The sequence below is a fragment of the Panthera onca genome, chromosome E1 (genome assembly GCF_046562875.1).
Source record: "Panthera onca isolate mPanOnc1 chromosome E1, mPanOnc1 haplotype 2, whole genome shotgun sequence".
Lineage (NCBI taxonomy): Eukaryota > Metazoa > Chordata > Mammalia > Carnivora > Felidae > Panthera > Panthera onca.
Window position 1 is genome coordinate 2,120,726 of NC_138352.1, and position 12,412 is coordinate 2,133,137.

Sequence of the window (12,412 nt, forward strand, 5' to 3'; positions counted from 1 at the left end):
ACAGCCCATAAATATTTAAAACCAATGTGCATTCCTGAAGGTTGAACAGTTGACATGCAGCCTGTTTCTCGTCTACAACGCTCCTGCTAATCCCTCCTTCATATCAAATAGTTTTTGCTTTATACACTCCAGTGAGATCTTATTTGGTTCTTAAAGTTCCCAAATTACACCTTCGTTGCAAGTTTTTATCTTTAAGACAATGTGAAAATCACAGACCTCTACTCTGCTCAATATTAGTAGGGTAATCCTTATCTTCCGCCCCCAAACCTCATCCCCCTTTCTTTCTTTCTTTTTTTGGTCTTTGCCCATCTTATTATTGTGTACCTTTTGTAGTAATTCAACTTTAGGTATGTTTCTCATAAATGTACAGTTGGGATTTTCCGTTCAATCTTTTAGCGTTCAGCTTTCAATATGGCAGTTTTAACTTATTCACATTAACGAAAGGCTGACACTGTCTCTGTAATCTTTTTTTTATGCTTTCCATGTAAATGCTTCTTAGCTGTTTCCTTGATTTTATCTCTGTCTTCTGCCACACAGACTGTTGTCTTTCCTCATTTTCTTTATTCCAATGATTTGAATTAGTATATATTCCATCTACTAGAGGTTTTTAAAACATTTTTATTGGGGCGCCTGGGTGGCTCAGTCAGTTAAGCGTCCGACTTCAGCTCAGGTCACGATCTGGCGGTCCGTGAGTTCGAGCCCCGCATCGGGCTCTGGGCTAATGGCTGAGCCTGGAGCCTGCTTCCGATTCTGTGTCTCCCTCTCTCTCTGCCCCTCCCCCGTTCATGCTCTGTCTCTCTCTGTCTCAAAAATAAATAAACGTTAAAAAAAAAAAAAAAAAAAATTAAAAAAAAAAAAAAAAAAAAAGCATTAAAACATTTATTAAGCAAACTTGGATCTATTTTCTCTCATCGGCACAGCCAGAGATGAAATAACATCTATGAACGTACTCCACAATGGATTAGAAATTTAGTATGCTTTGAATACTCATTCACAATGCAGAGTAGTAACCACTATATGATCACAGCCTGAAGTATTCATCCAAATTAGTATTTTCTAGTATGCAAAGTAGCCAATACAGAGTATTATAGATTTCCCAGACTGGATGTTTAGATGTAAAATGAAAATGCTGGAGGGACGAATACCTGGCTGTACCATCACGGGGGTTCGAATAATCGCCTTTCCTAGTGTTGACTGTTGGAGTGGTGTTCTAATCACCGTCATACCAGGGCGGATCTGAGGCCCTGTGATTACCTATAAATGACACAAAGGAGAATGAATTAAAATGCTTTTAAAAGACTAAAAAAGCACGATGGACTTAGAACACAGTCTTTGAACATCCTATGTTGATAATTACATCTACGGAAATGACAAAGGCTCTTGGGCATTACATTTTAAATTATATTAAGCATCAGAATAACGATGGAATTCTGAGGGAAGAAAATTTAATCCAAATGAGATCATACAAAATTCTTTGTCACTGATATCAAGTACAGCCTACAGACCAGAAGGAAGGCACAAGGCTCAGTGAAGCTCTGTCCTATGATCACCGTAGTTGTTCAGAGAAAAATGTTGGGTCGTGTTCTGGACCTGAGGTCCAACACATATCTGTCACCCACAGCATACAAGATCGGAAACCAAATGTCCTTTCACAGTTTTAGAGGAGAGACTACAGAGCATATTGTTTTCAGTTTTACAGTTACGTCCAGAACGTTTTCAAGTCTGCAAAACTTGAAACCTCTTCCATGATCCCAGAGCCAAGGAAATGATGTGTCTAATACGTGTGCATGTCGGCTGATAACCAACGAGCTCTAATGCCACGGATTCTATTTTTCATTCCACTTCTCAGTTGCATACCAAGTTTCCCTCGGGGCTCCAATGCTGTCTGCTGTTTCATATGAAGGGATTTTCTCTACAGAATCCTAGAAAGCATTTCTTCTGATTCATAAACTAATATGCTATTATGTTGAAAATTAGCATTTCATATGTCATTTATGCTTAGATATATAACAGATTTTTTAGAAAGTCAGTACCTTGGCATAGATGAGTAAAAGGTAAAGGAAGATGAGGAGCTACGTTAATCCTGGAAGAGGCCATTCTAAAAACTTCAACTTGATGCGGTTGACGCTTTAAAACAAAAGGAGTCTGTAAAGAATTCTTACTTGTGAAGTGCTTGAGGTTGCTCCAGAGCCTGAGGCATTGGGCCTAATTGTGACTGTTGCTGTCCTGGGCTGGAATGAAGTAAAGGTCTGCTGACTTGTACCTGTACTTGATGGAATGATACCCAGGACTTTCTGCTGTACTTGAACAACGCCTTAAAAGAAGATGAAGAAGTCATTAGCAACTGCCCCTTTCATAACAAGCATCAGGTGTCACTGGGTTTCTGAGGAGAAACTACGTGTGGCAGGGTTTTATAGTGGGCTACATAGAATGTGAGGTCCAAGGACTGAAATCAGTGAAAAGGAAATGAAAAATAATGGCAACAGTATGATCTGGCAAATGTGAATTAAAACTCTTCACATTTCCCTTACCTCCTTGCGTTGCTGGCACATTTACAGCGACAATCTTGCTGTTTGCAGGAAGTGGCAGTTTGGTAATTACTTTTCCTGCCATAGTGACTGGATTGCCTGTAATTTGGAACGTCTGACCTGTGCTGGCAATGGTTGTAGCAGATGTGGCAGCTGTGCTGGTGGCTAATGGGGTATAAGACATTTAATAAGCTTTAGATTTAAAATAACCAGCAACGTAGTGACTTCTAGGAAGGGCACCAAGGCATGAAATGTGGCTCATTCTTGTCTTTTTAAGAAAAACATTCCTCTCCACTCAAAGTAAGTGAACTATGTAAATGTTGAGAGGGAAATAATGGAAGAGAGGAGTTTCACTCATGTCATATCATGAATATTATCTGTAACAAACCAACCGTGGCAGCTTGATTGCTCAATCAGCTGCAGGAAGAAAACAATTCTCTAAAGAAATGTTTCATCTCAGTCGGTAAACGATCGAAATTTCTTTTTCCTGAATGAAAGCAATCTTTTCTTTAAGAACAGTCGTGTACCTGAGTTTGACTGGCCTTGCTTAACCCACGTAGCGAAGGTCTGATGGAAGTTCTTGTTTTGCTGGAATGTCACTGTCGCTGGAGATCCAACTTTGGTAGCTAGTACCATTTTAGTTCCGGTCGTCACTGAGCCACTTATGGGGGCCACCATCACTTTCGGCGCTGGGGAGATGGTACTAGTCGTACTGTTCGTTGGGGAAGTGGTGGAAGCTGCAGTTGCCGTAGGCTTCTGCTGTTCCAATCGTTTCTAGAAAAGTCAGGGAGAGAAAACATGAACCGAAAGAGTCCCAAATAAAAACAATACCATTCTGCAAGAAGTCCACCCACTATTTCTCCAAATCTAAGAAACTGCACCAAATTTCTAAAATATTCTATTTCTGAACCTACGTATTTAAATTTGCCCTTCAATTTAATTTCTTGATGCAGGCCAATATTTTTATGACTCCAAACCACACCTATTTTATTGAAAGTAGTAAGTCTTTCATTCAAAAATGAAGCACAATCAAATTTTTCCAGCCTATACAAACGTCCAACCTTTCAGATGGCAAATAAAAGAGACACAGGTCATCTTATTGAAGACAGGAACACCTTGCGGCTCAGCGGTGGGATTTAGAGCACATGGCAAATGATGGGAACTGTACAACGTTTCTGGTTTACTGTAGTGTTAATTTATCCGATTATAAAACACAGGTCAGTATTTAAATAATCACTATCCAAGTTGACATACAGGCAAGCAAGTTGAAAATTATAAGAAAACATCTTTTTTAAACTTCTTATATTACTCAGTTTAAACATTTTTTTTCCGAAAAATTATTTTAGACTATTTTACGCAGGGAAGTACAGCCCGATTACAATAGAGGGTTATTAAAGCCAATTTGTACACCTTCCATCATAGATTGCTAACATTTCCTGACCTTACCAACATGACAGTGTAAGCTTCCACATGTAAAAAAAAACATAGGTGCCAATGATTTCAAACCTGATGGCAAACGCTTTGTCATAATTATCTTCTTTAATGCTCAGACGGACCCAATAGAGTTGCTGGTATTGTAACTTAAAGATGAGGAAACGGAGACTCAGAAAGACTCTGGCCTGGGCAGAGCTAGCTACTGCTGGAGGTGAGAGGTGTACTAAGATAATATTGCAATGCTGAACTATCTCCTGCCACTGCAAACTGCTCACCGGCGACATCACAGCCAGTCTCGACAGGAGTGCTTTTGTGAACATCCTATGCGCGTGAACAGAACGTGAGGTATTTCACACAGTTTCTCATTCCTCAGAAGAAAAGTTTAGTTTTGTATATTTAGAAATGTCACCTGATTCAATCAGTTTAAAAAAAAAAAAAAAAAAAAAAGAGAGACAAGGAAACTGAACACATATTAGGTAGTTATTTCCTGAGGGTGCTGAGGATATGCCTTCAAAATTGGAAATGTTGACTGCATTTGTAAATAAGTATTTTAAATACATTTTTAAAAATCACACCAAACTCTTACAGAGTTTTAGTAGAATTTGCTTTCTCATAGACTACAGAGATTTTACAGATTGGAACTTTGCAGGAAAACGTACTTCAAAATTACCCTCAAACTAATGTAACACTGTGTGTCAACTATACTTTAGTAACAACAAAAAATTATGCGTCGAATTTTAGATAATAAGTCAAACCACACGAATATATCAACACTGTGCTTTTGGTGTGCATGGATTTGGCTAAAAATGTCAACTCGCTGCCAGGTGGGACTAGTACCAACTCCCCCACCTGCCGGGCAGCCAAGCGCTGCTGTTTGAGGTGAGCCTCCATTTGGGCCTTGAAGTCCTCTGCCTTCTTCTGTTCACTAACCTTAGCCTGTTGCTCAACTGCTTGTGCCTTCTCTTTCTCCACTCTGCAGGAAACAAAGGAGAAATTTTGTCAGAAACTACACTGTGAGGCATTCGGCATCAAATATTAAGTGACATCTGGTTGACTCTCATGTTCTAAAAAGATGTGAAATTATTTCGATTTCAAAAATGAACATTAGAAGGTAATTAGAAACTGACAAGTGGATACAACACATTAAAATTAGAAATAGGACTTTAATAGATGATATATAGCTAGCACTTAAAATCCAAAGGCGAAGTAAAATTAACTAGGACATACTGAATAAACTTTTGAGGTGGCAATTCTTCAATTCTGAAGTGATAAAAGCTTCGAGTATCTGAGCACATGTTAACCATTTCCTTACCTTTCAGCAAATGCCCTGATCTCCCATAATTCCAACTCTTCCTCTGCTACCCAAGTTTCGATAATAACAGGGCCAGTTTGCTTGGGTGTTTCTGGTCTCTTTGGCCGCAATGCACTCGATCGAAGGCCTTTTCTCTGAGGTGTAGGTGTTTCTTTGGAAAAGAAATCAGAGTATTTTAAGCAATATAGCTTCTAAAATTGCAGTACTTCTGACATCTCCTCTTAGATCATGAAAAACAAGAGTTGGCCAACTTTTTCTTAAAGAGCCAGATGGTAAATACTTTATATTGTGTGGGCCAGATGGTGTCTGTAACAACTATTCAACTGTGCCTTTGTTTTCAAGAAACGAGCCAGAGACCATACATAAGTGAGTACATATGGCTGTGGTCCAATCAAACTTTATTAACAAAAGCAGGTGACGGGTCAAGGCTCATGGGCCAGGTCTGCTCGCTCCTGATATAAAAGGCCTAAGAGCCTGTTACATCTGCCCGTAACATTCCTCCTGGCTTCGCTCCCCCTCACATGACTAATGCCTGTTCATCCTGCAGACCCCACCGTGGATACAACATTCTTCAAGAAGCCTACCGTGTTCCTCGCACCTAGTTGGGCTGAGTGTCCTTGCCATGTACATACAGCTCTGGCAATGTGTATCTCCCCATCACAGCACTGAGAAGGGGAATTTGAAAGTTGCCCGTGTAAAGAAGGGATCAGAAACTACTAACTAGAGGTAAAATCTCCTAATGTAAGATTTTAAAAAGAAAAAGCAGGGAGAGGCGAGCATTGCACCTTCCCATTTGTTCAGGGAGCAGGGAAGCAGCTGAAATAGCAGAAGGACCTAGGTTATCCAAAGTGGTAAGAGGAAAGAAAAGTGACTCAAGGAGACTGCAGTGGTTTGAATTGAAGGCTCTGGGGTCAAGACTAAAGACTGGTCAGAAACTTGCCTCTTCCATCTGTTTCTCTGCCTATCGACTGAGCTACTTCTGTTCCAGGACAGCACTGTTTTAATTACATTACTATTTATTTCATCATTCTACTAGGACAGGTACCCCTTATTGAAGTTCTTTTCAAAAAATCTACTCTCATTTATTCTCCAGGATAAACCTTTGAATTAATTCAATCAAATTTCAAAATTTAAATTTATACATTTTGGGACAGTTAACTTCTGTTAAATAGTATGTTTATATCTAAGGACAGCATTCTCTTTTTGCCCATTTTGTAACAGATTTTTTTCCTGAATGGTTTTACTGGACTTATAAAATAACACTGATTTTCATCTATTTATAGCTCTTGAGTCTGGTCACCTGACTGAACTCTTTCTAGCGTAACAGTTTTGATGCTCGTGTGGTAGCATTATAACAACACTATAACGTTTTCTCTGCTTCTTTGAGAATAGGGGCCACATCCAGTTCTTCCATGTCTTCGCTGTCTAATGCCCCCACGTAGGTGCTCCATAAATGTTTCCTGAATCACTCTTTGTGCCTCTTAGATCATTTCTTCCCCCTGACGTTATTTCAAAACAGCTTTAACTCTTGAGCCAACAAATGTTCAGTGACCACTCCTGCGTCTGATTCTGCAGCAGGTGTCAGGACTACAACAAACCAGATGGGACTCGGTGGCCGCCCTCTTGGAGCCGATGGTCTGGTGTCAATCATTGTTCCACAGCTTGATTATAAGAAGTTATCATTACGGCTCTCGGTACCCCTCCCTGCGTTCGGCGCAATGCCTATAGGTATCACTGTGTGTCTAGTGGAATCTTGTTAATTTTATTGAGTATCAAAAGATATCTTCTTCAGAAGTTGAATGAAGAGATAAGGAAACAATTTTAATCCAATTTTAATTCACAAAAGATGTGGCCAACAGGTCAGTAACAAAGAACAGAGTTCTTTCTATTCCTTACCTTTTGGTGCTTCTGGAACTCCAATGGGGCAAATGATTTTCCGGATACAATATTCAGATCGAATGCCATAAGGACCAACATCTCGCCTCTTAATTATCTCTGTCGTTGTGATTTCAGTTTCAGAGGTTTCTATGGTGATTTAATTCACATAGTATTAATAACCACCTAAAATAGTCAGAGACTAGAAAAGTACAACATCTGGTGCTTTAAGAAGGAGACACACATGGAATAAACTTTTGAAAACATTTGATTCATCAGTGACTTCAGGATCATTGCTGGACTGCAACAATACTGAGTTTCTTCCTCACTGAAAATTTCTAAACTGAGCTGTTTGGGGGCAGCTTGGTTTCTGGTGGCAAACAGTCAAAATAAATAAGAGAAGAGAGAAGCAGCAAGCATAGGGTTCCGGATGTCCCAGTTTAACTGATTTGTTCTCTGTAATAAGATCTTTTAAAAATTCAGACTGATTCACATGTAAGTGCCTCACCTTATAATTTAACCCCCTTTCCTAGCCCCCAGTATCTCACAGCATGTGCTACCAAACTTTAGCGAAGCTGTATTTTAAAAACACAAGCCATATATATATATTGGACGTTTTTTTTTTTATTTTTTTAACGTATATTTATTTTTGAGACAGAGAGAGACAGAGCATGAACGGGGGAGGGTCAGAGAGACAGGGAGACACAGAATCCGAAACAGGCTCCAGGCTCTGAGCAGTCAGCACGGAGCACGACGCGGGGCTTAAACTCACAAACCGCGAGATCATGACCTGAGCCGAAGTCGGATGCTTAACCGACTGAGCCACCCAGGCGCCCTGTGTGGTTTTTTTTTGATGGCGGTGAAGCACACATGGGCGCGAGCTGGGGAGGGGCAGAGAGAGACAGAGAGAGAGAGAGACAGAGAGAGAGAGAGACAGAGAGAGAGAGAGAGAGAGAGACAGAGAGAGAGAATCCCAAGCAGGCTCCACAGTGTCAGCTCAGCCAGACGCAGGGCTCGAACTCATGAACTGTGAGATCATGACCTGAGCCGAAATATCAAGAGTCGGACGCTTAACTGACTGAACTACCCAGGTGCCTCCCAAGCATTATATTTTAATGAATAACAAAAATGCTTAAAATTAAGTGAACTGTCAAGTGATTTTCTCTTTTCAACTTAGACTAGGAAAGGAAAAGCCCTTACCTGTCCGTGTGGTCCCTCCTCCTGGAGGAGCCTTGGCTGCCATGTCATCCCATCTGAGACTTGCCCACAGTAACCGTAACATAAGGCTCACTCCAGCCAAGGACTTTACAGTCTGAAGTCTATACCTGAAAGAAAAACCCAAGAAAAACTACATATGGATTGTGCACGCACGCGTGCGCGCACACACACACGCTCTATTATTAAACTGAAGGACTATTTCTAGTTCTCATTATTAATCGTTACAATACAATTTTGTAAGCACTTTGGCTATTGCGTGTCCCTTAATAAAATAACTTTTTTATTCCTAGGCATACCATGCATCTAACAACTTAAAAGGGGTCTGTATGTCACTTCAAACGCCATATAAATTTGTAAAATGAGCACGTTTCATTGTAAGACTGATATGGCAAGAATTTATGAAGATTTTATAACGTTTAGCCTAATTCCAAAATATGTGCTAGAGAAATTACAAAGGAGAACAAAACACAGAGACGTAATTGTGTTACTAAATGCGGTAAGAGTTTTGAAGGATAAAATCTTAACTAACTGATTTGTGGTGAAACAAAGTGAAACTGTTTAAATTGTCTCAAAACCCAAAACAAAAAGACCCCCCACAAACCCAGTAAGACCTTTCCACATGAACAGAAATTCTGTATCCAAATGGTAGTTCTGGAAAACACGAACTACTGGATGATGAATGCCTGTCAATACTAGTAACACTTGAACCACATTAGTAGCTTTAGAGTTCTACAACACAACGAATAATAAAAAAGGGTAATGCTAGATTAGTTATTGATCAGGAGACAAAGGAATCTGTGTGCAGGTTTTTACTAAGCACTGTGTGCAAAGTTATTGAACATTTTAGATATTCCTTTGAAAATAATATTAAAGATACATTTCAAAACGGATTTACAACGGCAATGAATATTTTGTCCCAAAATGGAACTGACCGTAAAATATTTTTAAAAAGCCCTTGGGTCTCAATTCTCTATTAGTGGTCTTTGAGTAATTAAACACTCTGGTGACATATCCACATACGTAAATAAATAAACTGGTTGTGGTGTACAGAAAACCTATAAAACTAAAATAATTCCCTCCTCTAAGAGAGGTAGAATAAGGTAGACCTTAGACAATTTGTATAATAAGAGGCAATGCTTTCTATGCTAAACATGAAGCTGGGGAAATGAACAGTGTGAGAAGGGGACCGCTCTAGCCAAAAACTTGCCGCAGCTTCTTACATTCCCATCTCCACCTGGGACACCAGTACCTCCTTTGCTGTGCTGCCGCCCTGTGAATCCTGTGACCTGGACAGAACAATGCTCGAATGGGAGGGCGAACGCTAACCGCTGCAGGGGTATCCTGGGAGGGGGGAAGTACGTGTCACTTTCAGACCACACCCTACAGAAATGCCTAGGGAACTCTGGACACCAAATGGGGCTGTACTTGGAAAGAGAAATGTTTCTCATTCTCTCTTCTTCCCCAGATCACTCTCTACAGTCAAACAGCAACTTCAGTGCGTCTCTATTTCACAAGGGAAACACCGCCAGGTGAGGAACACACCTGAAGCCTGTTCATTCGTGCATTCCTTGGAAGAATACTTGCGTGCCTTCCATGTGCTTTAGACTACCCGAAAGGAGCTGGAGACAGGGATGTGAATTATGATCTGCTCCTGTATCCTCAGGAGCTGTGACAGAGGAAAGCACGAGGGGCACCTGACTCGGCTCAGGGATGGGGATCAGAGCTTTGCTGGAGTCTCAAAGGACAAAGATGTGGGGGTGGCTGCACAAGGGCAAGGGACACACGTATGTATGCTCAGGAGGAAAGTGTGCAACAGCACACGCTTCCTCCGGGAACCACATGTGGCGTGCTACGACCGGAGGGCAGGGGGGTGGCGGTGCGGCGAGAGATGAAGCTGGCATGAGAGAGGAAGGCAGAGCCAGACGTGCCGCACCAAGTGGAAGGGTAAGAGAAGAGCATTAAAGGCGATCCGTAGTAAGGCCTCGGAAGCGTCTGCAGCGTAGGATGGGTCCTGAAGGGAAGTGCTTCTCACAGATGGGGGTGTACAGGCGGAGGCTGTCCCCTACCTGCCCCGCAGCTGAAGGCCTGCTCAGCTCAGTCAGAACATTCACAGGGTAGATCTGCCTTTTAGGAGGGTCACTGGGGCAGAGCTGGGGGGACAACTACTGGTTCAAAGTGATAATGAAACACAGAATCAGGGCCCAGGAGAAAGGAAGTAAGGGAATGGACAGCGTGGAAGAAAAAAGAGGCCTAATGAGTTGACAAGACAAGTTTCACTTTTCACTACTGCTCAGCCTTACCATTAAATTAATAAAGATCAAACATGCACCTCTGACATTCTTAGCTTCTACGCTAAGCATCAGACATAATTGATTCAAGTGTGAGTATAAAAATGCATTTCACATGCATGATTTTTCCAGCAATACACTTTTTAAAAATGCATTCTAAAGTCAAGAATATTTTACATATTTACCCATGCCTCTGTTAGATAAAAGGGATTATGTTTCTCTCAACTTCAGCAAATTCAGACGTTAGCATAAATCTGATGGCAATGTCTGTTTAAAATGTACAGGAAGGTATTTCCTTCCATTAAAAAATGAGAAATTAACTAAACAGATACCAGTGGTGCCCACAGTGCATATTAAAACATAACAATACAAGGCTCCTGAAACCCAGCCGTGCAGAAAAGGGCCCTGGGCAACACGTGACCAGAACTGGTTCAGAGAAAAGTACTTCCCAGTTGAGCCTACCTTCCACTTGAGAAAAGAAAAGAGCAGAAAGGTCGGCCTCCACAACTGCCAGGTCATTGTAATTAAGTATTTGTACATAGTAACTTTTCCAGTGGGAAAGAAGTTACCTGCAGGACAGTCAAGGATACACTTTGGGACCGCTCTCAATGAAGAAAGCAGAAAAGTGCAGAGTAATCCTATAAATCCATGAACTGTAATGAAGAGTTCCTTGATTCCCTGCAGGATTCTGCAAATCCTTCATTGCAGGCCCTGCAGAGAAATTGTACTTTTCAGCTGTCTCTATTGAATGTGTAATGGAGTGATATTTTAATTCAAATCAAAAGATGAGTTATAAAAACCTTGGTCAAACCAAATATGACTGGTCATATTAATAAGTTAATTTCTTTATCGAGAGTACTCATTTACACTTCGTTTTGGTTTTGGTTTTCTTTGATCATACTAGCCAGCTGTAATATAAAAGAAACACACACACACACACACACACACACACACACACACACACACACACACAGAGGTATGATCTTAACTTACAGAAAGTGGGACCACAGATACACAGAAATGAAGCCTAACGTGAAATGGAGTCTGCTCAGTCACTTGCTGAAATAATTTTAGGTTCCTATCAAAATCTAGCAGAAATCAAGACTGTTCCTGACTCCTGAGCATGCCCCACACAACTCTTACGTCTTCGGTGTTTATGTTTCATCCTTTCCAGTGGTGAGGGTGAAAAGATAAAAAGACAAGGACATGAAAAAGGACAAAGCAAGGACAGATATGTGAAAATGTGATATAGCAGATAAAGTACTGGACTGGGGGTTTAGGAAAACCGGGCACTATTCCTAACTCTGTCCCTCTGTGGCCAGAGGCAAATTATTCCACATCTATAAAAGATAAGAATTTCTAAGATCCTTTCCAATATAAAACTACACGATCTTACAACGGACAGTACTACGTACTTATGACTCATCCCCAAAGCTTAATGCCCAGAAAACCTTAATTTAAGACTATTTCTGGGTTTTAAAAAATCGTTCCTCAGGACCCTCTTGGGACCACCTCTTCGCACATAAATAACAGAGAACTCCAAAAACACATGTTTATCATGCAAATAAATTACATTAGGAAGATTTCCACATCATGATGGACCTTGTGTGATTCACAGGCATGTCTCCTGTATCTTATGTTTTTATGAATTACCTAATAGAAATAAAATACCAAACTCCAGAAAGTTGATTATCCAATTCTGTAACTCTCTCATTCCCCAGGAAAACACATGGCAGTAACTTGGAAAGTCAGACCAC

General features: G+C 40.7%; 1 protein-coding gene across 15 annotated transcripts in view; it reads right to left on the bottom strand.

Annotated features, from left to right (window-relative positions):
* Nucleotides 1-12,412, bottom strand: part of BPTF (bromodomain PHD finger transcription factor) — a 149,689-nt gene that overhangs the window by 40,458 nt on the left and 96,819 nt on the right. For 8 of the 15 annotated variants that reach the window (XM_060645640.3, XM_060645645.3, XM_060645639.3 and 5 more), the window contains 8 exons: nt 8,350-8,474; nt 7,171-7,299; nt 5,275-5,425; nt 4,812-4,935; nt 3,056-3,302; nt 2,532-2,693; nt 2,163-2,314; nt 1,146-1,254 (listed from right to left, as the gene is read on the bottom strand). In XM_060645640.3, coding sequence (XP_060501623.3) covers nt 1,146-1,254; nt 2,163-2,314; nt 2,532-2,693; nt 3,056-3,302; nt 4,812-4,935; nt 5,275-5,425; nt 7,171-7,299; nt 8,350-8,474 — 1,199 coding nt within the window. The remainder of the gene's footprint in view (nt 1-1,145; nt 1,255-2,162; nt 2,315-2,531; nt 2,694-3,055; nt 3,303-4,811; nt 4,936-5,274; nt 5,426-7,170; nt 7,300-8,349; nt 8,475-12,412) is intronic. The other 7 variants (XM_060645649.3, XM_060645652.3, XM_078438279.2 and 4 more) reach the window with 3 other exon arrangements.